This window comes from Rhinichthys klamathensis, unplaced genomic scaffold (genome assembly GCF_029890125.1).
Source record: "Rhinichthys klamathensis goyatoka isolate OS25496 unplaced genomic scaffold, OSU_Roscu_1.1 h1tg000007l_1, whole genome shotgun sequence".
NCBI classification, from domain to species: Eukaryota; Metazoa; Chordata; class Actinopteri; order Cypriniformes; family Leuciscidae; genus Rhinichthys; species Rhinichthys klamathensis.
Window position 1 is genome coordinate 2151013 of NW_026606560.1, and position 25769 is coordinate 2176781.

Consider the following 25769-nt stretch of genomic DNA (forward strand, 5'->3'; position numbering starts at 1 on the left):
GTATGTTGTATGTTGCTGAGTTATTTTTTCTTAGTAACTTCTTCCTCTGGAATACTGTTTTGATACAAATTAAAAGACACACAGCTGTCAAATTGCACTTTTTATTTTATTTTATATATCACTTATGGACAAAACATCAAGAAACCTTGGAAAAAGAAGTGTGCTTAACTGTATTGAATGTCCACTTGTATTGTACTTTTTTCAACTACTTGCAGATAATATAATATTAAAATGAAAGGCCACTCTAGTGTATTTAAAGGGAGTACACTTTAATGATTTTTTCTTAACACACTTAAAAAGTGCACTTCTAATAAAGTTAAAAGGTTGATGTACTTAAAGGGTTAGTTCACTATAAAATAAAAAAATTATGTCATTAATTACTTACCCTCATGTCGTTCCAAACCCTTAAGACTTTCTTTTATCTTAGGAACACAAATGAAGATCTTTTTGATGAAATCTGAGAGCTTTCTGTGTCCCTTCATAGATAGCTACGCAACTACCACTTTGACGCTTCAAAAAGATCGCTGTATATGATAAACAGATTGAATGTAGGCTTTTATTCACATATAAACATTTATCAACTCATACATCAGTTGTGGTAGACAGTAGCTTAAGCATGTTCGCTTGACGTGCAAGAACCAATGAGGTTCATTCTCGTGTCACACAGCACGTTTGAGCTTCCACAAGAACCAATGAGGTTCATCCTTTTGTTACGCAGCACTTTTGAGCTTCCTCAAGAACCAATGAAGTTAATTCTCGTGTGTTACGCAGCTCGTTTGAGCTTCTGCAAGAACCACTGAGGTTCATTCTCGTGTTACGCAGCCTGTTGAGCTTCCTCAAGAACCAATGAAGTTAATTCTTGTGTGTTACGCAGCACGTTTGAGCTTCAGCAAGAACCAATGAGGTTCATTCTCTTGTTACGCTGCACTTTTGAGCTTCCGCAAGAACCAATGAAGTTAATTCTCGTGTTACGCAGCACGTTTGAGGTTCTGCAGGAACCACTGAGGTTCATTCTCTTGTTACGCAGCCTGTTGAGCTTCCTCAAGAACCAATGAAGTTAATTCTCGTGTGTTACGCAGCACGTTTGAGCTTCTGCAAGAACCACTGAGGTTCATTCTCGTGTTACGCAGCCTGTTGAGCTTCCTCAAGAACCAATGAAGTTAATTCTTGTGTGTTACGCAGCACATTTGAGCTTCTGCAAGAACCAATGAGGTTCATTCTCTTGTTACGCTGCACTTTTGAGCTTCCTCAAGAACCAATGAGGTTCATTCTCTTGTTACGCAGCACTTTTGAGCCTCCTCAAGAACCAATGAAGTTAATTCTCGTGTCACACAGCACGTTTGAGCTTCCACAAGAACCACTGAGGTTCATTCTCGTGTTACGCAGCCTGTTGAGCTTCCTCAAGAACCAATGAAGTTAATTCTCGTGTGTCACGCAGCACGTTTGAGCTTCTGCAAGAACCACTGAGGTTCATTCTCGTGTTACGCAGCACGTTTGAGCTTCCTCAAGAACCAATGAAGTTAATTCTCGTGTGTTACGCAGCACATTTGAGCTTCAGCAAGAACCAATGAGGTTCATTCTCTTGTTACGCAGCACTTTTTAGCTTCCTCAAGAACCAATGAAGTTAATTCTCGTGTGTTACGCAGCACGTTTGAGCTTCTGCAGGAACCACTGAGGTTCATTCTCGTGTTACGCAGCCTGTTGAGCTTCCTCAAGAACCAATGAAGTTAATTCTTGTGTGTTACGCAGCACATTTGAGCTTCAGCAAGAACTAATGAGGGTTGTTTTTGCGCGCCAAGCCAGTTTGGTTGAGCTTCTGTTTATGTCCACTGATCAATGTTTAAATGCGAATAATAGCCTGAATTGTTCATCATATAAAGTGATCGAGTCTCTTCAGAAAATTTTGGACTAAACCAACAATCTCTTTATGAACTTTTTGAAGTGTTAAAGTGGTAGTTGGGTAGCTGGCAATGGAGGGATAGTAAGCTCTCAGATTTCATCAAAAAGATCTTCATTTGTGTTTCCGAAGATAGACGAAAGTCTTGGAACGACATGAGGGTAAGTAATTATTGACAGAACTTTCATTTTGGGTGAACTATCACTTTAAGTTCTACTTAAATGGGCCAAAGAAGCACTTTAAAATTCAGATAATTTCCTTAACTATAAATTTACATTGTAATACAGTTTTATGTAATTACAATTAACATGCAATTAAGTGTCCAGAAATATTACATTCAGTTCACACTTAAGAATATTATTTTACAGTAAATTATTTCCATAATAAGTACTCTTCTTAAAAGTATGCAATAAAGGTGTATTTTTTTAGGGTAATTCAGATGAAAGGTCATCAGATCAAATATTAACACTAAAGACGAGATTTATACAACACATTTTTTAAAATGTGAAAGGAAAATATAATCGTCTAAAGCAATCAAAAGGATGAGCGACTATACAGCAAACACAAGATAAGCTGTCTCCAAAAAGTTATGGTGATTAAGTTGTTTTGGTAACGCTTCCTTTTACAGTCATGTTACCCAGGTACATACTATGTACTTATTATAATAATTACAATTACTGGGTTATAACTTATAACTAGGTACTAACCCTGAACCTACCCCTAACCCATGTACCGTATATTAGCCAGTACTTTCTAGGTAAGCACACTGTAAGTACACGTACTGTAAAAGGAAGCGTTACCGTTGTTTTTTATAGGCTGTGTGACATTCAGCTCATGTTGAGCACACAAAGAACTGCCGGATTCTCTGTAGGCCCTCTAAATAAGTTTGCATGAGATATGAGAGGAACTATTGAAAGCTCATTGAGCAGGAGCCACACATTTATATTTCTGTGCTAGTTTACAGGAATGATGTTAAGTTTGGGGTTTATTTACACTTTGTTCTGTACTCCAGAGGTGTGATTTCTTTACTTGTTTAAAAAGACAAATCGCCATTAACGTCCAGAGGAATTACAAAGCTTTTTAATCAATGAATCTTTTAACCAATAAATGATTTAAATCTAATGCAAATGCATTATTGTGTTGGAAATGTAACTTCTTATAATCTTTATCACAATCAGATGGGAGGTAGAATGTATTAAAAAACTGTTAAGCTGCGTTTGACATGTAAAACCTTGTTAACCTGATGTTATTCATTAGCCAGTGGGTCTCAAGAGGTTAATTTTGGTTCTCAGTTACACTATAACCATCGTGCTTTGCAGAGACATCTGCACCGCAAAGCTGTTTTTAAAACTTCCTGAGAAAGTTCTCGTGTCACCCTTAAGAAACAGTTCAACATCTCACACGTGAGGAGACGTCATCGACTCATTCACACCACATCTCTGTACAAATATTCCACTATTGTGACACTGTATGACACCTTTCAATATGATATATGGGAACTTTAAGGGTGGGTGGGCACAGTCTGGCCTATGTTGTCCCTTTATGATTATGAGCATGCATGTAATGTGAATTAATGTGAAGCATAGTGCTGCCATATATTGCACTTGAGAGCACAGAGAATGCTTGAGATCAGAGACAACAAGGAATATCTTAACCAATCCTGAGAAAGATTCCCATCACTTGGAAAATACTTTTGTCAACACACAGCCTGGAAGGCATATTCCTCAATTGACTATTGTTATATAGTCCTCATAAAATATAACGTCATATAAAATGCCATATTGATAGGTTTCCTGTAAAAAAAATATTTTCAGCGCTATTAATATGAGTTTCTCAGACCATAGCCTAATATTGAGTCAAAACACATAGGCCCGGTGGTGTAGTCTACGTGATACGCAGGTATACGCCGTACCACTAGAAAATGTCAAGGATTTCCGTATACCCACTAGGAAAGGCCAAGGATCTCCGTATACCCACTTAAAAAGCGCGAGTATTCGTAACAACATCGTTTTGTGACAGAACTTTCATTCATAAATTCACCCCCTCTATGTTTGCGCAGCGGATCGAATCGCAGAATCCAGTCACAAATGTAACTTAGCCTACTGTAAAGCGGAACGTCACGCAATTTGGCCATTTTTGAAAGAATAAATCAAAAGTAGGGATGTACAACGAATCAAATCTCGATATGTACTAGTGTGAAAACTAGTGTACTAAAGCTCAAAAAGACTGCTATAGAAATAAACTCTGCATGTTCTGCGTGTTTCTGTGAATGAGCGCAATGTGTGCTCTACACACTGAAGCGCGCGTGACACTCATGGTGTTTTCAGCGTCTATGAGGAGGAGGACATGCACACATTTGAACTTCATCGCAGACCTTTTATGAGAGTCACTTCACAAGAATTTTACCATTTCATTTGATAAAACTATCGTCGTTCATTCGTATCATATACACTCACAAACTTAAAAGTCTTCATGACAACCTGTCAAAATAAAAGTTTTGTATAACGAAGAAAATATAACAGAAATATATTACTATTGCACAGTAGAGTATACTTCAAGTAGGCCTAGTAATAATAATAATAATAGTTTATTAAAACACACAAATGTCTTTAATTTACAACCCACCATAATAAAAGTTTGTAGAGAGAAAGAAAGTAACTCGAAGGAATTATTAAAGAAATTGCATTGTAAGATGTAGCCCACTTTTTAAAATAATAATAATAATCTTTTAAAACATAATTTTAAAGGAATATCACACAAGTTTTCACACGGGGGGGGGGGGGGGGGGGGGGTACAATACTACTCAATACTACTCTCTCTAAAAAGTATTGAATTATTATTATCACCCATATCAATCTCGACAAGGGGATATTGTAACGCTTAGGTTCTCAAAAAGATGATGAAGGCAACGAGATACAAATAATGAGATGATTTATTCCAAGACACGATGAATCCAAGATGCGAAACAGCATGAGACACAGACATGTCCATTAAACCACAAACAATAACCAACTGACACGAGAGGAACCGAAATACACAGATGAATTAGTGAAGACAAGGTGACAGCAGGCAGCTGAAGACGGTGAGAGAAGAGGATGATGGCAGGTGCGGGTAATTGTGAAGGAGGTGCAGGTGTGGGGCAAGGAGGATGCTGGGAAATGTAGTGCAGACGGTGACTATTAGCTGGTGACTGTAACAGATATACATGAAACTGCTCTTTTAATTATTTTAAACAAGTAATATTATAAAATTGCATAAATGATTCATAACCTGACCAAAGTATTTAAAGGTAGAAGGTTACATTAAAGACATACATTGTATCATTAGACTTCAAATGTTGATGTTAAATCCACTGTTTGTGTAAATCCACAGTAGCCTATAATGCAATTAGGCTACGTCAGATGTAACTGTAGTTAAATAAAGAGATAAATTAAGAGTAATCCCCTTACTTTTTCAAAGGGACATGTTTTGTGTTTTATGTTTATTCTAGATTGCAAGGCTTTGATTTTAAGTGTCACTAGTCATTCATGTTGTTTGTGCAGGAACATGTCCCCATCATATATGAGCTAGGCTAATAGGCTATTAGATGTAAACAAAAAAATGTTAAGTTTAATATTCTATGGAAATCTCCTTTGGTTTGTTAAATTTCGCACTTAAGGGAACATAGGCAAACTGTAACTAATTGAACAACTTGTTGGCATGAACAACTGGTTATTTATGAAGACATATTCCAGGGGTTTCTTAATTTTTCTTGAAATGTTTCAACCCAAAATATGTTTTAATTTATGATCCATCTAATAAATATTCTAAAAGGTTCAAACAATTTGAAAATTAATTTCCAACCTATTAGGATCCATTGCTGTTAATTGTCTCACAATTGTGTAAATAAGTTAATGAAAAAGTTTATGTGGAACATCAGAAATATAGTTTTTACAGACCACAAAATGCACTTTACTGGTTTACTGTTTACTGTGTCATCTGTATCCAAATGCAGTTTGCAGACCTAAAAACATTCCTGACTAATAGTAACCTAATCCTAGTGCAATATACAGGAGGTTACTGATGTCACGAGCGCTCATTAGCCTATTTCGAGCTCACGCAAATCAAGCAAGACATCGCGCGCTCTCAGTTCTTCAAGAGGTGAGAGAGAGGAGATGCGCTTGACGGCTCTACTGCTCCGTTAAAACCCACAATCAGCACAAATGGCTATTGGCCAAATCGAACATTTTTGCAGGGGTAAGTATTCAGTCATCATGTTATATACCACCAAATCTTTTAAAGTAGCCTATTCTGGTCTTCAGCTTTAAAAATTACGTGATAATGACGCGACGCGACAAACGCTCTGCCATAGGCTACCGGTACTTCGTTTATGCACTGCTAAACTGTAGATATCTTCGTTTGTTGTAGAAAGAAGTACTTTTCCACATGTCTATATGATTCAAGAATGAGTTGAATTTCTCAATAAGGAAGTAAAATGGCAAGACAACGCTTAAAATTTCCTGAATGGTTTTCCGCAGAGCGTCTTGTGAGTTTGTGATCTTCGTCTTCAGCACTGAGCTCGATGTCTTCTGAATGTACGTGTTTGCTCCTCGTCATGTTGTGCACCATCCTGGCTGCAGGTGCACATGGAGGTATGAGTGTGACATAATTATTTTGAATTTAGCATTTGCTTCATCCTCGGGCAATTTTATGGCTCATGATTTGATTTCTATTCAAACAAAGTTTTCTCCGTTATTTGAAAGTCTTGGATACGTTTTCATGCCTTCGTCATTTATTTGTGCTACTTTTCAAAAAGCATGAAAACGGTTAATTTGTATATTTAATGCTAGCTATGAAATTACAGCCGCAGCAAGACTAAACCATTTTATTGCAAAAAAAAAAAAAACACACACACCTTAAAATGCCTTTTTCATCATTGTTGTCTCTAACGTTACCATAAATGCTGTTAAACAAAACGCAGGCTACATAATTTGATGATGTGATGGAAATGTTCATGACTGGCAGAATTCTGTGGTGATGTGTATTGACTGTTGGATATTGTTAATAGTCCACAGGGCCAAAACTGCCTATAATTTAAAAAAAAAAACCTATATTTTTCAAAATGTAATATTTAGAAGAGCATCGTCAATAAGAATGTGATGTTTTAAGAATGAAATATGCTAAATTTGTATTTTATTTGGCTTCTGCAATCAAATTTGTTTTCTTTTCTTTTAGTATTCCTTATATTTAATTATTCTGTATCTTACTTTGAATTGTCCTGTATTACACTAACCTAAGGATGTAAACAAAGTTTAAAAATTTAAGAATTAACCATCAATAAACCCATAACTAATCTGAATATTGGGTGGTAAGGAGGAATGTCTGGTTATGACCCTGGTGCAAACATTATCCTGTGCTATTCTGTGATGATCATTTTTGTTGCTCCCTTTGTTTTTCTGCATCTTACAGGAACTGTGTGCACTGTAAGGTCAAGCACAGGCAAAGAAGTCCTTTTAGGTTCCAATTTCACAATCTCCTGCGTCTTCAAAAAGGAATGCACCAAACAAATGTTTCGGAATGAACAAATGTATAAACAATTCCCCAATTCAAATGAGGTGTCTGTGTATGTCGAGAATTTAACAAAGTTGAGCATCTTCACCTGCAAGTGTATGGAGGACCCAGAGCCATGTGGAATTGACATCACTCCAGGATGTAAGCTTCTAACTTTCTATAACATGTCTTTATTTCAGGGTTCCCACACACATAGAAAGTCTAGATGCATTTTCCAAGTTCCTCTGTGCTCTGAAATCAGCTAGAAGCTACTCTTTGTGAATGCAATAACGATTTTATCTTAATCTCAAAAGTCTGGGAGGTTCATTGGTCCAAAAGTGTAGTAAGCGTTTTGCATAATATCACATTACTTCACATAGCTTGAAATATGTCCTTTAGAGATGCAAAATAAAAACACAGAGAAATTATAGCCAGATAGAGATAAACAAATGCTTGTGAAGAGTTTAAATTAATCATTGAAACCACATTGGTTGGAAAAGTGCAGTATGATTTGCTTCACCCTTTGGGAAGAGTGGAGACTTTGAAACTTTGAATTGAAAACTCATGCATGACATAGTCATGTGCTTCTTTTTCAGACCCTCCAGATATTCCACAAAATCTGACCTGCATTCGAAAAACGAAATTTGGCAATGTCAGTTGCACTTGGACAACAGGAAGGGATACCAAAATCACAACCACATGTCAGTTACGGTTAGTAAAGAGTCAAATAATCTTTTGAGTTTATAGGTCATATGACACAACCCAAAGCAGAGACACAAGTAAAAGTCTCATTAATTATGTCACATGATGTTTTACCTGTGCTTTTTCAGGGTTCAAGGTGACCCGCACCCCGGCTATACGAGTGTTATGAACTCTACGGGATTTTGTTGGTCCACATTCCCCATCAAAAGCTCAGAAATGTCACAGCTTATCGTCTCACTCAATGTCTCTAATAGCCTGGGTTCAGAAACATCGGGTCCCCACACCTTCACCCTCAGCAATATAGGTAAAGAAATTCCCAAACTCATCATTTCAAATATCAAAGCAGTGAAATCGGTAAATTGCATTTAGAATGAGTTATGCTTAATATTGGTGACTGAACTGATACTGTAACTTTGTCATTTCTGCATAGAAAAGTGGCAAAAGTCTGTTTACTTTTTATTACTTTTAGTTTTTTCATCCTTAAAATCATTAAATGACAAGCCGTTTTCTGTCCACAATGAAGGCATAAATGCTACGCGATGCAAAAAATCACAGGCAGTCATTCAGTGTGTGGAGGAGTTTTCTGTTTGCATACTTGCAACACATTAAAGCAGTGGTTCACAAGCATTTTGACTCCAAGGCCCCCTTTGTTCACAACAATATTTGAAGGCCTGGATGTTTAAAAATGTTTTTTTACTTACAATTTTTACCTGATAAAATATTTTAGATATGGTATAACTAGAACATGCATTATTCATTTTAATTAAATGGCCATGTTTCTATGATTTTATTTTTTAAGTCTAGGTCACACTTTTAAAACGATTCTCCTTCGGATCATCCAAGTTCGGAAATATGGGACTAATGGGCTGAATTAAAATAAGAAATTAGTTTATTCGTTTTTAAAGAAATTTAAGTAATCTTGAGACCCCCTTGGAAGTTTGCTGGGGCCCCCTCGTGGGCCCCGGCCCCCTGGCTGAGAACCACTGTGCTAAAGGATGTAAAACTAGAACAAATACTTGTATTTTCTCAATTTCTGTGAAGCTTCTCCAGACTTTTCATGGTTTTACTTGTGAAATTTACATTGCATAATATCAGATGTTTCTCAACTTCCCCATTTAAAATCCTGTCCATGTCTTAGAAGAAAAAAAAACTAAGGATAGACAAATTGTTAGCTATTTATGACTATAAACTCAGATTAACATGGCAGACATATTTGTTTTTATTGCGTGTCATTTTGCAGTGTTGTGGGTTGGGGGATTCCAAAGAATCAAAATTGGGTCAGTTTTACAAAGTTGGCTGTTTTTACACCAACCCACTGGTTGACGTCCTTATTACAGACGAATGCAGCAAAAGATCTTATCCTGACTTTTATTTAAAAACATAAAGAATTGTTCTGCATTTCAGCTGTAGAGTTCTGTAGACTGAAAAAGATGCATTGCTTCTCTGTTTATGTACAGTAAAACCCTCAGTGCCTAAAATCATTCATGTGAACTGCTCCTCCCAATGGTGCCACCTACACACAGACCATCACAGCATGGACTTGGTTGAAGTCCAATACAGAGCGGAAAATGGGAACTGGAAAAATCTCCAGGTAAAACTTCTGATTCTAAAATGTGGGGATTTTCTTGTTCAAAATCTTAGGTTATGATCAAACCGAAGTGGTATTCAGAATCAAGCCACATCTGCTCTTCTATCTTGGCAAAGCTGATAAAGAAAAATGCAGACTTGCAAAGAGTCGATTGATGACACAGACAAAACCCACAAAACCTCACAAATTAGTTTGGTCGCTAGACCACAAGCCCTCCTTGATGACTCAAAACTGGAATCAGAAATGTCAAGAAAGGTTTTTTTTTTTCACTCTTTATCGTTAGGAAACTGAACCGCTGACTGTTGCTCTTCCCACAATGTATGTCTTGAAGTATCTTTATCAATGAAATGATTTCAGTAGTATTAAATGCAGTACAGTATAGTACAGCCAGTTTGGGAAGAATACAAAACAATTTTCTTATATAAATAAATAAATATATATATATATATATATATATATATATATATAAATATATTCATAAAATTATCCAGAATTATTATTATTATGGATTATTTTATGAATATATATATACATATATAAGGCATTTTATTCGGTTTATATATATATACAGGTCCTTCTCAAAAAATTTGCATATTGTGATAAAGTTCATTATTTTCCATAATGTAATGATAAAAATTAAACTTTCATATATTTTAGATTCATTGCACACCAACTGAAATATTTCAGGTCTTTTATTGTTTTAATACTGATGATTTTGGCATACAGCTCATGAAAACCCAAAATTCCTGTCTCAAAAAATTAGCATATTTCATCCGACCAATAAAAGAAGTGTTTTTAATAATAATAAAAAGTCAACCTTCAAATAATTATGTTCAGTTATGCACTCAATAGTCAATACATGGTCGGGAATCCTTTTGCAGAAATGACTGCTTCAATGCGGCGTGGCATGGAGGCAATCAGCCTGTGGCACTGCTGAGGTGTTATGGAGGCCCAGGGTGCTTCGATAGCGGCCTTAAGCTCATCCAGAGTGTTGGGTCTTGCGTCTCTCAACTTTCTCTTCACAATATCCCACAGATTCTCTATTGGGTTCAGGTCAGGAGAGTTGGCAGGCCAATTGAGCACAGTAATACCATGGTCAGTAAACCATTTACCAGTGGTTTTGGCACTGTGAGCAGGTGCCAGGTCGTGCTGAAAAATGAAATCTTCATCTCCATAAAGCTTTTCAGCAGATGGAAGCATGAAGTGCTCCAAAATCTCCTGATAGCTAGCTGCATTGACCCTGCCCTTGATAAAACACAGTGGACCAACACCAGCAGCTGACATGGCACCCCAGACCATCACTGACTGTGGGTACTTGACACTGGACTTCAGGCATTTTGGCATTTCCTTCTCCCCAGTCTTCCTCCAGACTCTGGCACCTTGATTTCCGAATGACATGCAAAACTGAGCAACAGTCCAGTGCTGCTTCTCTGTAGCCCAGGTCAGGCGCTTCTGCCGCTGTTTCTGGTTCAAAAGTGGCTTGACCTGGGGAATGCGGCACCTGTAGCCCATTTCCTGCACACGCCTGTGCACGGTGGCTCTGGATGTTTCTACTCCAGACTCAGTCCACTGCTTCCGCAGGTCCCCCAAGGTCTGGAATCGGTCCTTCTCCACAATCTTCCTCAGGGTCCGGTCACCTCTTCTCGTTGTGCAGCGTTATTTGCCACACTTTTTCCTTCCCACAGACTTCCCACTGAGGTGCTTTGATACAGCACTCTGGGAACAGCCTATTTGTTCAGAAATTTCTTTCTGTCTTACCCTCTTGCTTGAGGGTGTCAATAATGGCCTTCTGGACAGCAGTCAGGTCGGCCGTCTTACCCATGATTGCGGTTTTGAGTAATGAAACAGGCTGGGAGTTTTTAAAAGCCTCAGGAATCTTTTGCAGGTGTTTAGAGTTTATTAGTTGATTCAGATGATTAGGTTAATAGCTTGTTTAGAGACCCTTTTCATGATATGCTAATTTTTTGAGACAGGAATTTTGGGTTTTCATGAGCTGTATGCCAAAATCATCAGTATTAAAACAATAAAAGACCTGAAATATTTATCATTACATTATGGAAAATAATGAACTTCATCACAATATGCTAATTTTTTGAGAAGGACCTGTATATATAAATATAAATTCTCCAGAATAAACTGTCACGTTTTCCACAAAAAATATTAAGCAGCACAACTGTTTAAAACTTTAAAACTCCATCTACTTACATTTTTATGGAAAACAGAAGCTCACATTTTTTTATTCTCCTTTTGTGTTTCATGAAAGTAGGTAATAAGTAAATAATGACAAAACTGTTTTGGGATGAGCTTTTCCTTTAAATGCAATCTCTACATAGGAATGGCAAAGAAGCATTCAAACATTCTTAGCCAAATTCAAAACTACTGAGTTTTTAAACTAAACTAGATAGATCTTCATAATTAAGATATCACAACGCATCATATTATGCTGTCTCCGCAGACTAATGCCAGGAGGAATTTAAACATATCCAAACTGCAGCCAGATATCATGTACAAGTTCCATATCAGGAGGAAAATAAACCATACAGTAGGTTTGTGGAGTGACTGGAGTAAAGAAAAGGAAGCAAAAACAAAAGAGGAAGGTAAGTTATTACATACATTTCTTGTAAAGACCTTCTTTGGTCATGTTTTTGTAATTATGGGATTTGAAGGCAGTAGTTAATTTGTGCAGTATTGTGTAGTTATATCTTTTAAAGTCAACAGAAAGGGATTAAATGAGTGTAGGTAGTTACGTGTGTTCTGGAAAGAGTACTTGATGGTGTTAGATAAGTTCACTACTGACGTAGTAGGATAGTCACTGCCGAACAGTCACACTTCTTTGTTAGCAGACCTCAGGGGTTTAAAATAATAGGGGCAAAAATTGATGAAGCAAACTTGAGTGGTGACAGATGAAAGTAAATTTTGATAAACTTTCAGTGTTACTGGATGTACAGGAGAAGTGATTACAGAAAAGACTTTCAATTTTGACGGGAAGTACTGACTTCTGTTGAAACATATTTTTCTTTTTCTTTTTGTGGAGATTATTTTACAGAAATAAATCCCACAATATATTAATCTTCAGCATTTAACTGAATTTACATGCGCAGTGAAAGAAAAAAGCATGGCGGATTGTAAACTAACTGTTTTTGTTTATTCTCTCTCTCTCTCTCTCTAGCTCCTGACAAGGAGCTTGACGTCTGGTACCTCCAAGAACCGAACCCCCCACAATCTGAAAACAAGTGTTTCCGCATATTTTGGAAGGTATGTACCCCTCATCTACCAGCATAACAATTTTCTTTTCATGTTTTATTTAGCGGTGCATCCTCTACGGACAGGTCATTAGGCAACCCCCTCCCCCTGCACTTTACTTTTCACACAGGCCCTTAAAGGTCAAACCACCACAAAGTGATGGCTGCCTTAGTGTGAATTGCACCTTCACAAACACATTGTTACTCTGAAACCAAAAGTTAGTCGACTGTCAGTTTCAGTTTACAAAAAGAGTAGAGGCTTAGAGGAAATTATGGATTTGAGAATTCTTTCTTTCAGAGTCATGTTTGTGCCTCATGTCTTTAATGGCTGACTCAGTCACATATTTTTGTTAGATCAATGCATTCAGACATATGTGAACTGCGTGATTAAAAAATGCCTTATTTATTTGTTTTAGGAACTGAATATATCAGATGCCAAGGGGAAGATTCAAAAGTATAATATAAGTGTTCTGGAGCAGAACAGGAAGAAGAGCTCAAATGCATTTCCACCCAGCAGAAATAAGAGCATTTGCTGTTTTAACTGTTCTGTGTCAGTGTCTGCAGTTAACTCAAAGGGTCAATCTCCTGGCAAATTTATTGAGCTGCGTTCTTCAGGTAAGGTTTTTTTTTTAAACAAAGCTAATGTGAGGGAAATAATTGTGGTTTTGTTGGCTCACATTATCAATACTGAGCCAAATAACCAGTTTCACTCAAACTCATGAGTAAAAGATGCAACACATGTGGTCAATATAGCAAAGTTAAGCCATGTTTATTGTGTTCACAGTCCATTCGGGTTTCCTGCGACAGCCACACAAACTATTGAATAATCATAGCGTTGCCCTCTCCTGGCAGCGTGCTGCCATTGCAGGCCATAGAACTGAGTATGTAGTGCATTGGTATCCAGTTGGAGACATTGAGGGGATTCAGTGGATACGAGTGCTGGATACCACAGCTAACATTACAGGCAAGTTTGATTGGATGAAATGAGTTAAGACCAGTCAAAATTAGCTGGTTGCTTTCAAGAGAAATAAAAACGTTTTCTCTCGTTGTACTTTTCTGCTGTCTGTCCAGGTCTACAGCCTCAAGAATGCTATCAGGGTGCAGTTACCGCTCTGAGCTCATCTGGTCCCAAAATGGCATCCATTAGAGGCATCTTCACATGGCAGTCAGGTTAGAGGTTTAATGATTATTCTCCAATCCGGAAATCTTAATCATAGAGGTTTAAGTCCGTATACAGGCCCGGCTCCAGGACACACGAACCAGGGGGAGGGGGTCTCGGTTGAAATAGCAGTGGGAGGTGGGGGGTTGGGGGTGTTGAAATAGAGGTCCGGCGGGTGAGGGGTTGTTCCTCGTTCTGGAGCACAGGGATGTCCATGGGGTCCCCCCTTTGGCCCTGGGCCTGAATCATATATAAATATATAGGCCTATCATTACTGTTCAAAAATGTGGGGTCAGTAAGATTTTTTTCTGAAAACTAATACTTTTTATTCAGCAAGTATTGCATTAAATACTTAGCAGTAATTACATTTATAATATTACAAAAGATCTGTATTTCAAATTAAATGCTGTTCTTTTGAACATTCGATTCATCGAAAAATCCTGAAAATAATTGGTTGCCACAAAAATATTAAGCAGCAATGTTTTCAACATTGATAATAATACTAATTCTTAAACACCAAATCAGCATATTAGAATGATTTCTAATATGCTGCAAAATGGCTTCTTAAAATGTAGCTTTTCCACCATATGAATAAATAAATTTTTAAATATATATTAAAATATAAAACAGTAATTTTAAATTCTAAAAACAGAAATATTTTTAAATATTATTACAGTGTTTTTAATCAAATAATTGCAGCCTTTGTGAGCATAAGTAACTTCTTAAAAAAAAATATTTCACCATATATATATATATAAATACACCACATATAGATAGATAGATAGATACTCTCCTGTTTATAATCCCTGTATCTTGGATTTCACAGCTCCAGAACAGGGTCCAGTTCCTCAACTAGACTGGAAGAAGAGTAAGAGCATGCAGGTGAAATGGTCTGAAATCCCTCATGAGAAGAGACGAGGCTGTTTAAGAAAATACACCATCTACTTGATGGACAAGTTGAAGGAAGATATTAAGAATTACAGTAAGGTTACCTTACAGTTAATTTACCAGTCTAGATATTTACTGTTGCCTCTCAGATGCTTATTTTTTACATTTCTTTTATAAAGCAACACAATATAAGACTGCTAATTGCTTGGGATGTTCAGTAATATTAGTGCTTTTTAATAGGAGCTTTCTGATGCCTAACTTTGATTGTAGATGTGGACTATCCAAAGAGACAGAATATTATTAGTGATCTGTCACCAGGACAGTGTTACAATATGTGGGTCACTGCCTGGACAGATGCTGGGGAGGGACCCAAAGGAAGTGATCTCCCTTTCTGCACACTATCAGACGGTATGCATTTGTTCAGGTTATAGCACTGAAAACATAAGCTAAAAAAAGCATTAGACACTGACTGAACACACAACTCGCTTTTGTGAAAAAAGATGTCTTTCAGCCGTTTTGATAAGTGACCCGTGTCATCTTCTTTCAGCTGAGGAACTACTGTCCCGTGTGATCTTGGCTGGTGGAGCAGTACTTTTGGCCTGTCTAATGCTCCTGTGCATCTGTCAGTTCTCCTCTGTGCAGAGAAGGTAAGAAACAGCAGAATGCTTTAAATCCACTGAGAAAAGATTATTATTTAAAACACTGCCATGTCTGTTCTGCTCGATAGATTCTTAAACTGTTGCCAGTGTCTGCTGCTTACAGCTATTCCAGATCCAGCAAACAGCAAGTGTGCAAAGACGTACACTGATGACCAGGTAAATGTATGGAGATGCCCACTCAGGCTGTATTATTGGAAAGTATTTATGGGCATCCAAGTTTTTCACCTAAAAATGAAATTCACGATTCATCATTTACAGGGCTTCCCAAAAAATTGTGTCAGCCGTACCCCTTTCAAGTTAATATTTCAATAATTGAACCTATTGCATGTTCACATGACAACGACTCACATGACATGCAAGTAAATAGATAAAATATTGAATCATTTTTGTTTCTCGTAAACAGTGCTTAGTAATCACATCATCTTCGTCAGAACTTTATGATTGGCTGAAATCAGACTTCTTGAGTCCGCTCACATGCTCACACCAGTATATGCTTTGTTCACACTTAGCATCAAAATGCTAATTTACTGCTATTGTGGCTTTGTATCCTAACAATTCCTTAAGGAACAAAAATATATGAAAAAATACTGCAGAATATAATGCGATATATTACATACTGTAATACATTTCAATAAATGGGAAACTAGTACACTGCAATATATGCATTTACCATTAATGGCTATATATATTAATACATAAAATATTGATAAATTAAGACAAAAATAGCATTACATGTCATATTCACAAATGTTTATCCTTTCTTGTGTACATATATTGCACATACATGTTCCCATATAAATGTGAATGTATGTTCACACACTTATACATGCACACACATTCACTGAATGAGTTACAACAGATTTCTAGTTCCCAGCATGCTTTGTTTCTGCTGTTAAAGTCTGTTTAAAGAAAGCCAAATGTTAAAATTAAGTGTTATTTGATGTGTTTTGCTCAATATAAATATAGGGGGAGATCAGTTGGTGTTTAATGTTCTATTATTTTGGAATTTAAAAGGTTGATGATGATTGGTCAAACACCATTAAGACCGTAATTACTATATTTTAGCTTGAAAATATGGAACAATTTTAGTGTAAATAATTATAAAATATAATAAATATATTACATGCAGTAATATATCTGATCACATATACATCTATATATTATAAAGTGTATTACTGAATATAAAATTACATACATTATGATATATTAGTAAATATATTGTCACATATTTTTCAATATATGAAAAGCGGCAATTCCTTATGTATTATTTAATATATTGTAATATATTAACACAACATATTATTCTGTATATTTTCAAAAATACTGTTAAACCATTAAATATATTTCCCTATTCATGTATTGGGAAATGTATTTTCTTTTCATAAGGGGTCCCGGGTCACTATATGCTTTATGTATAGAAAAGCATTCTCCTTTTGTGTTTCAGAGACGAAAGAAAGCTTTGTAATGACTTAAAGATGAATAAATTGTGATCTCATTTTCCCAAACATATTGCAGTAGTGTGATGTTTAAAAATGGAATTGTTGAATGGTGTAAATCAGAACTACAAATGTAATTCATCAATCATTCCCCATCTGTTCCTCTTCCCGTCTCCACATAGGGTGAAACTAAATTATATCTTCACCCATTTGACTCCAGCATTAGCGAGGAGCCCGAAAATGTAGAGGTGGAGGAAGTTCCCAACCACAGCTTCACCTGTACCTACATCAAAAGCTTCTCTCAGGAGTCCAGCTCCTCTGACGCCACCCAGATAACCAGGACCACAGATTACACAGAGGAATACATCTCCACTCACGGCGCAATAAGTGGAGGAGAGGAGGAGGACGAGGAAGAAGAGGCACGTTTGGACGAATTTGAATTCTTCCCAAGCACTCACAGCCCTTTCCTGGAACCGCTGGTTTTAACTGGAGGAAAGTTGACACTGGATGTAGTGAAAATAGACTGCAGTGAATTTCTGGACTGCACGTGATCATCCACAGGCATTCAAATGTGACCTGACCGTAACTGTAATATGGATGCTGAAAAATAACCATGGACATCCCAAAGATAATTTGTCAGTCAAAAGACAAACTTTTATCTTTAAACATCTTACTCCGAGTCCCAGCCACAACCGTGAGGAGCTCAAGCTGTAATGGAAGTAGCAAGATATTTCCTTCCATATTGTAACATACTGTACATCCGAGTGAAACAGATGAAAGAAAAAAGGGGGGAAAGGATGGACGGGGACTTGGTTCTCTCTTTTGTTAATTGGATGGAGGCAGAGATGCGAGATTAGTCGACTGCAAGAAAGAGGAGGGGTTAAACAGACCACATGATTGGATTAGTCTGGCATACGTTACATGAGAGAAATTTGACGATTCACCATCTGATCGAGTGATATTTTAATTAAAAATGTAGGTAGAAAAATGGACGAATCGTTCACAATAAGATCAATAACACGCATTAAGAAAGCTTGTATGGTTGTGTTTGAGGGATATGGCAATAGGCTTCATGGAACGGAAGGTTGAAACAAAAGCAAGGTTGACTTCATATTCTTCTCAGCACACATAGTTTGCCTCAGTACTCGTCTCTGAAATGCTTGATTTAAAAGACTAGTATCAGCCTATCAAGACAAGAGTAAGGATACTAATGAATGTTAGTTGAAAAGGTTTTTAGGAGATATTCTACAGACTCATTCTTTCCACCAAAACACTGTCCAACACTAACCCTTCACTTGAACTGTTTCACAATACAGTCAAGAAATCAAGAAAATATTGCACAAGCATCAATATTGTGGCAGACAGTACTCATATCTACAACTTATCTACTCTAATGCGAGATGTTTGACCAATCACACAAACATTTGTATCATCAGTTTTTCATCAGCTCAACTGAATACTATTCTAATGTAATGTTTTTAATTGCATGTAAACCTTTAAAGTCAAAGCATCAAGGACAAAATAAATAATTGTACTTAAAAAAACCTGTGTGGTTTCCTGTCATGTCACCTTTAAAATGAAATGGTAAATAGGTTTGTGGAGAGATTGACATGAAAACTTTGGTCTATAGATGGAGTGGACCTTTCACCAGTCAACCATAAAATAGTTGTTCCAGTGTACTGCAAAACTAGACCTAATAAACTAGATTTCTACATTTTCTAGAGTTGAACTTTGCACATCTCCACCACAAGCCGCACAATTTAATGCATCATATCCATAAAACAAATTAAGTAGAGGCACGAGCAATAGAAATGCTGATAGTTGCCAAATGCTTTTGCAAAATGAACACTTGCAAGTTAAAACCCACTCAAAAAGAAAATTAACCAAGGAAAGGAATCATTAAACAAGTGTCTGGTTATTCCTACGGCCTCAGTCATTGACCTTATGACCTCCATGTTAGCTAATGCATTAACTAATGTTAACAAATAGCAGTTTCTGTACGGTTTTGTTATTTCTATGCCAAAGTCAATCTGAAACCACTTTAACAAACACTACATTATAGCATTAAAGACCCTATACAGCTAATAACAGGACCAGTATCAGTATTTTTTTCAGAGTACTTTAGACCATCATTACAAGACCAATCTGCATGAGAACCAACGTATCAGACGAGAACAACTTCATCTTTGAAGTTAAAGGCCACACAACAACACTGTATGAATCGACCATCTTTTAATTATTGAGAGGTCTAATAGCAGGGTAGGAATTCACACATTATCATAGCACTCAGCTGTTCCACATTGAACAGGAAGGGGTTTCTTTCAGATCAATTATGCAGTAGAGCTGTTGTAAAAGCAATGGGGCAGAAAGAAAATGTCATTTCTAAAAGGACTTCTCCATAACCTGGCTCACGTTTTTCAGTAAACAGGAGTGCAGTGTGTAAACTTGCTTGTATTTATGCTAGAACTTTGCGAAATGAGTATGATACTATCCTGAGTCACCAGAATCAATGGTATCAAAAGATACTATTATTTACTTACAGTGGTCATTCGATAAAAGACACTTTTTTGTGTCGAGTGCAACTGAATTATCTGAATTATGTCTTGGCAGCAAGATGTCAATCATTAATTGTACATTTAATCAAAATGATAGCAGATTCTGTTTTAAGGCCCGATTTCAGGGAATCGAGGCGTTTAATAACAATGACCAGAACCAAAATACTCTGCAATTTCCCATAGAAATGATCTCTGAAAAGGGCTGTTGTTTCGATGCAGTTGTGTGTAAAAAGCAAGCAAGCTACGGGACACCTTGTGATAAACTGGTGTGTTCATCACACCTATTTTTGGAAATACATTTTCAAGCAGCAGTACAAAAAGTATCCATGAACAAGGCATAATTGCTGGAAAAAAACAACAACAAAAGAAACACTGTATGAAAACTTCCCTGCTACCTTATTTCTAAATACAAAACCTCAACCAATAATTTGCTTCAGAATAGCAAGAAGTCCGTCCTTTGTTTTGTTTTTTTGTTGTTTTTTTATTTTTTCATCTTTTTTTCTAAAACAGGTAAAATTCAGTCCTCAGGGGTGAATGGCATGGATGACAGTCTTCCATCATTTCATCTGCTGAAGGATCCATTAGCATGCAAGCCTCGTAGACAAGGACCCGTGGAGGAGTGTTCCTCCTGGGCGAGCCGGGTGGCATCTGGGCAGCTTAAGCCAGGGCTGGGAAAGCCTCTGGGTCGTCCACGTTAGGGACAGACACTCCACCAGCCTAAAAAAAAAAAAGCAGATACAGGAAAAACAGGCCATTTGAGTCCAAATTCAGGTTATGGTTAATCCTCTGAGGTCATCTAGCAATACCAGCCATAGATGTTACAGCCAGTCATTTGATTTCCATCAGGCCAGCTTCTTAATGTTTTGCAATCCTAATAAACATCTGTTTATGTTCTGATTGGTCCTTTAAATCAAGTCACGTACAGAGATCTCACATGATCCTTTAGGAATCATTCTAATCTGTTGATTTACTACTCATGAAATATCGCAGTAAAAACGTATCTTTGTGAAAACCACGATATACTCAGGAACATTTACTTAAAATATATATATTATTTAACAATGTAAATATCTTTCCTGTCACTTTTGATCAATTTAATGCATCCTTGCTGAATGAAACACTTGTGAAAAAAAAAAACACCACCACTTTTTAAATGATTCTATATTAAGACCAATATGTTAAAGACCAATCTGCAATCATAATCAAATTAGGTGTACATTACTCTATAATTAAGGTGATTTCAACATTCATTTCTGGATAGATGTGTGAACTCCTCCAAAGTGGTACATGCGTACCTGCAGATACTCAAAAGTATAGACTATACCTTGTCTGGCCTGCGTTCACGAGGTGGTCTGGCAGCAGGGGCCCCACGGGCACCTCTGCCACCTCGTGGTCCCCCACGACCACGCCCTGGGCGGCCCAGGTCCCCAAAGTTAATCTCCAGCTGGGATGTAATGTCATTAGCTGGCCTGCGGAAGCTGTGGTCCTCAGCGGCATCATCACCAGAGGCCTGCAGGAAGGAAGTGAACATGTACACTAAATAAAACCGCCTTTTTCCATTAAACTGAGGTTATAGTCCAACAAACTATTAGTATTCATTTCTTAATTGGGATAAAAAGGACTAAAGCAACAAAAGACAATGAATGTGATTAAATGTCTTCATAATACACAGCCTGAACTCAGGCTGTATTACTCATAGCCGCAGGTTAAATTACTTTAACCTTTAAATTTGACTTTTGTAACTGTATTGGTAAGCATTAACCTGTATTTAATTTTTACAATGAAGCCCATCCAGTGTTATTTTACAATTTAATTTCTGTAGTATTTCTTACCCAAATACTACTGTTAGACCCGACCTGAAAACTTTAAAGCCATGTTTATTTCATTTTTCTATAGTTTTTATTTGTGCTATCATTTGTAATTTGTTTATTAGTTATTTTATTAATGACTATTTACTTGTCTTATTTGTAAATTTAGGTCAACGTTTCAAATAAAGCCACCCTGTGCTGTGTGTAAGCTATTGAAACAAAATTACCCAAACAATAAAAATCTATACAGCAGTATATATGGCAGTTTTCACATGATATCGAAAACGGTCTCGCGTGTCAATATTTGTCAAGGTATCGTATCGAAGTTTTAAATTCCAGTAGACAACACTACACAGTGAAGGGAAAACAATCAGGTTTCTCAACCACACTTCCAGGCTACTTAAACGCATAATTAAAACATGTAAAATAAATAAATAAAAAGTCAGAGAATGGTTGGTAGCAAAAACATACAGTCCGCATGAAAAACAATGGAACACAAAAAGTTCAAACACTGTGGTTTTACTTACATCCTCAGCCTTGGACTTGTGCAGAACATATCCTTTCTTCCAATCGGTTCCCTCGTTGGCTTTACGAATGTTGAATTCCACTTTGGCTCTCTCTTTATCCTGTAGGGCTTTATATTCATCCAGAGTCATCTCCTTAGGGCCTTCTTCTTTAACCTCCTCAGCCTCATTCTCCCTGTGAAAACATCAAAATTGAGCTACAAATTCTGCACCCATTTAGTCCATGAATCTCAATGAATCAAATAAGTAGTACTTTGTTCCTTTAGTAACTGTTGAAGACACTAAACATGTTATGCTTTTAAAAGAGCCATTGTTCCTAAATCAAAACTAATGTTGCATAGCACTTTTTTTTTTTCATTACAGGCGACAACATATGCTAAGTGCTGGCAGCAAATAGAAAGCAATGACTCAGCAATGCGGTGCTAATTCAGAGCTAAAATGTTCTCTGTGTGTTCTACACACTTGTTCTCCGAGTCAGCAGGTGGATGTTCCTCTCCTTCAGGGGTGTCCTCGGTGACATTTGATTGGTCAAGCTCACTGTAAAGGGAAACAGAAATGTATCCAATTTCACAAATCTAATATAATGAAGCAAAACACCCTCACTGACCAGTCTGTGAATCAAATTCATCTGCGTTTTCAATCTTGGCAGATAAAGCGTCTGTTGCTCCACTGACCTCAACTCATCCTTAACGGTGCCCCAGTTATGAGATCCACCCCCTCCGCGTTTTTCTTCTGCTTTCAGGCTGCTGAAACAAAAATTAACACTTAGCTTTGAAATGTCACACACGGTGGGCATTAACATTGGAGCCAATATGCGGATGCAAATAACTTACGATCGGTCGCTGCCGCTGTGTCTGTCAAACTCTCGTTTGCCGCGCGAGTCAAAGCCGTCAGTCCTGCCAACGCCTCTGCCCCGGCCTCCGCGTCCTCCTCTGGCACCTCCACGACCCCGGAATGGCCTGTCACTGACAGACCTGACGAGGAGAGATAATGTAGCTGTTAGATGTCAGTCTTGTTTGCTAAAATTATCCATTTTTTTGGATTCTGCTACTCAATGAATGGATCTTTATGCAGGGAATGTAAAGAATGTAAAACAAGTCATGATGAAACAGAAGTAGCGACAAAGCTGTTCTTACATATTGTGGCATACATCCAACTGTAATATTGTTTTTTTTTTAAAGTAGGACGGGGACTTTGTTCCATGCATTGGTTGTTGATTAGATGTTGAGATGTGCACAGAAAAGTGGAGGAAGATAAATGTGAGCTAGCAGGGGCAGAGTTTAAACATACTAAATGATTGGAGAAGTCTTGCATAGATCATTAGAGTCTCGATCATATTTATTTATAAATAATATATGGTCAAAAATAATTTAAAATGTTCACAATAAGTTCGATGACACGCTTTTTTTTGGGTTGCTTTTTTCTTAAATGTCATGCTGACTTTATCAGAGATAAAATTAAAAAAAGCATGAACAGAGGCATTAAAAACCAAAGTATACTTCTGCTGGCAAATTAAATGTTTTTAATACAAAACTTCATTAAGGATTTACAACACAAAAAGGGTCAATTGACTCACTTCTCCACAGAGAATTCTCCACCCTCAGCAGGTTTTTCATCAGCGGGTTTGTCAAAGCGTCGTTCACGTGGTGGCCTCCTGTCAGGCCGCCTGTCAGCTGGTGGACGACCCTCCCCCTGACCTCCCTGCTGCTGGGGTCCTGGCTGTCCCGGCTGACCTGGCTGCTCCGGTCGGCGGCCCATTTTTTTCATGCCTTCAAAACAGAAACATGACAGATTCAACCAAACACCAATACCAACAACTATCAAAGAAAACAATGGTGAATAAAATGGTCTTATGCTGGAATAGAATAGAATAATAAAAAAACATTTAGACAAAAAGGTGTTCCCTTAAAGTGAATCATTTTAGGCAAGGCAAAATTTGAAATGCACTTTACTGTGTACAGGTAACAACACTTAAAGGATAGTTCCCCCAAAAGTTGAATTTGTAATTTACTTACCCTCAAGTTGTTTCAAACCCGTGTTACTCTTCTTTAGAGTAACTCAAAAAAGCATAAAAATATATTTTGTATTTCAAGAAAAAAAGGTTTAAAACATGAGGGATGATAAATATAAATGCAACGTAATTTATGGCCAATACCAAAAAAACTCACTACAAATTATTATGGTATTTCTTTATCTGTATCTTATTTACTTGCATAGGGGAAGTCTGTTTATCAATAGTTCTTTTACATTAGCATAGCAATAAATTAAGTTGTTTTATAATAATGTTTTGCGCCTCTTGTGACTGACTGATCCCACCCTCAACCTACCGAAATAGACGCTCGCGCTCAGCCCAACAGCTGATCACGCGCCCGCCCGCGCGCGCACCTGTTCACTAGCCCGCTGCCTCCTCATCCAGATCAAACAAGGCCACTGACACCCGGAAAAAAAACTTTGACAACCATACCTTTAAAACTGGCCAGTCTGACGCGAGCTTTAAGCACGCAATGAAGGTAAACACGGCTTTAGGCAAATAAAAATAGGAGGGTTTTCAATGGGGAGTGTCATGTCTGAGAGGACGGACTATGTTGCCTCAAACACGAGGTTGGAGCTGCAACGCTCGAGCGCTGATTAAAAGCCACGTGATAACGGACGGACTGTACATTCGGAGACTGTCAATACTCATTTCATTTTTTTTTACTAATGAATGGGAGAGTTATACTAGTCGGTTGAGTAAAAAGCACAAATATAGCCGACATTATACAGACTGATGGTTATCATTTAGGCCTGCACTTCATGAAGGATCTAGAAAAGAATTACGTTAAGTAGCAACAGGCTCTACTAAATCATGCGTCACTTAGAAACAATGTATGGAGCTAAAAATCTATTTTGCTGAAAGAGCTGGAAGTTTTTGAAGTGTCGGGCAGTTTCATAAACAATAGAGTTGTGCGCGACCTCATGGGCTTAGTAGCGCCTTTTGCAGACTGCTCACTCGAGAAAAGAGTGACCAAATAACGACTTTAATACAAGCGATATTTACCATCTTTCTTGAGAGGAACGGGAGCTTGTGTCTCTTCTTTCTTGTCGAGAAGCGGGACTTTCCTGTCTTTCTGTGTCTCTTTTTTGAGCTGCTTTGCAGCCTGCGCGGCGGTCTTGGCGGCACCAGGAGCGGTCGCGTCCTTCTTCTTCTTTTCTGCCAGCTTTAACGCCTCAAACGGATCATCTTCATCATCAAATAGCTGGGCGAACCGATTGGTTACGACACAGCCGAAGCCTTCTTGCAGTTGTCCGGGCATGATGGCCCCCTTTCAGCAGGATTCTCCTCCGATTCTACGGGGCTTGTGCGAGCGCTTCGCTGCTAGATGCCACAAGATGGCTGGAAAAGACTCATGCTTCTCTTCCGGCGTGAAAGACATCCGGGACTCTGACCGCACAGCAGTATGGGACATGTAGTCTCATAATTTACCCCAGAAAAAAAATACTGCATAGGTGATTGCTAATTTCAACATTTTTAAATCCCATTAAAATTTGTTTCACAAATACATTTTACACAAAAACATGTTTTTAATGTACATTTTATGTGTTTTTATATTGAGTATTTCATACATACAAACCATGTACATTTATTTTTTTTATTATTTCTTACTGTCAAAACGTTGTGACAGTAAGGGCCCCTGAGGGACACTGAGGCAGGTCATGGCCCCATGACTGGATTACAAGTCTTCTAAACAGCTCAAAATAGTTTTGGACTAATGGAGTGGGAGTAACCCCATCAAAGCAACCAT

The 25769-nt window shown here is 37.5% G+C and overlaps 2 protein-coding genes across 3 annotated transcripts; one reads left to right on the forward strand and one right to left on the reverse strand.

Annotated features, from left to right (window-relative positions):
* The first annotated feature begins 6446 nt into the window (after nucleotides 1-6446).
* On the forward strand, nucleotides 6447-18236 carry il12rb2 (interleukin 12 receptor, beta 2a). The gene is made up of 15 exons (XM_056259687.1): nucleotides 6447-6528; nucleotides 7346-7588; nucleotides 8023-8137; nucleotides 8257-8432; nucleotides 9586-9719; nucleotides 12172-12313; nucleotides 12886-12971; nucleotides 13375-13573; nucleotides 13743-13922; nucleotides 14030-14128; nucleotides 14944-15099; nucleotides 15276-15413; nucleotides 15553-15652; nucleotides 15733-15820; nucleotides 17283-18236. Exons 1-15 carry the CDS (start codon nucleotides 6459-6461, stop codon nucleotides 17649-17651), a joined length of 2295 nt encoding a protein of 764 aa, XP_056115662.1. The 5' UTR covers nucleotides 6447-6458; the 3' UTR covers nucleotides 17652-18236.
* A 1879-nt stretch (nucleotides 18237-20115) lies between these two features.
* serbp1a (SERPINE1 mRNA binding protein 1a) lies at nucleotides 20116-25379 on the reverse strand. 2 transcript variants are annotated; one of them, XM_056259638.1, is made up of 8 exons: nucleotides 25025-25379; nucleotides 23564-23756; nucleotides 22821-22961; nucleotides 22662-22730; nucleotides 22450-22524; nucleotides 21991-22162; nucleotides 20980-21165; nucleotides 20116-20372 (listed from the first exon to the last, which is right to left on the reverse strand). In XM_056259638.1, the coding sequence occupies exons 1-8, from the start codon at nucleotides 25278-25280 to the stop codon at nucleotides 20313-20315; spliced, it is 1152 nt and encodes a 383-aa protein (XP_056115613.1). In that variant the 5' UTR covers nucleotides 25281-25379; the 3' UTR covers nucleotides 20116-20312. The 2 variants fall into 2 exon arrangements, with proteins under 2 accessions (XP_056115613.1, XP_056115602.1); XM_056259627.1 differs by having other exon boundaries at nucleotides 22662-22733.
* Nucleotides 25380-25769: the final 390 nt, after the last annotated feature.

Bases quoted from the DNA above. Each gene is read 5' to 3' on its own strand.
- il12rb2 (XM_056259687.1), top strand. From the start codon at position 6,459: ATGTCTTCTGAATGTACGTGTTTGCTCCTCGTCATGTTGTGCACCATC. The intron at 8,433-9,585 runs GTAAAGAAATTC...GTTTATGTACAG, and splicing joins CTTCACCCTCAGCAATATAG to TAAAACCCTCAGTGCCTAAA. The intron at 15,653-15,732 runs GTAAGAAACAGC...TCTGCTCGATAG, and splicing joins TTCTCCTCTGTGCAGAGAAG to ATTCTTAAACTGTTGCCAGT.
- serbp1a (XM_056259627.1), bottom strand. From the start codon at position 25,280: ATGCCCGGACAACTGCAAGAAGGCTTCGGCTGTGTCGTAACCAATCGG. The intron at 21,166-21,990 runs GTAAGTAAAACC...TCCTTCCTGCAG, and splicing joins ACAAGTCCAAGGCTGAGGAT to GCCTCTGGTGATGATGCCGC. The intron at 20,373-20,979 runs GTATAGTCTATA...TTTTTTTTTTAG, and splicing joins GTGAACGCAGGCCAGACAAG to GCTGGTGGAGTGTCTGTCCC.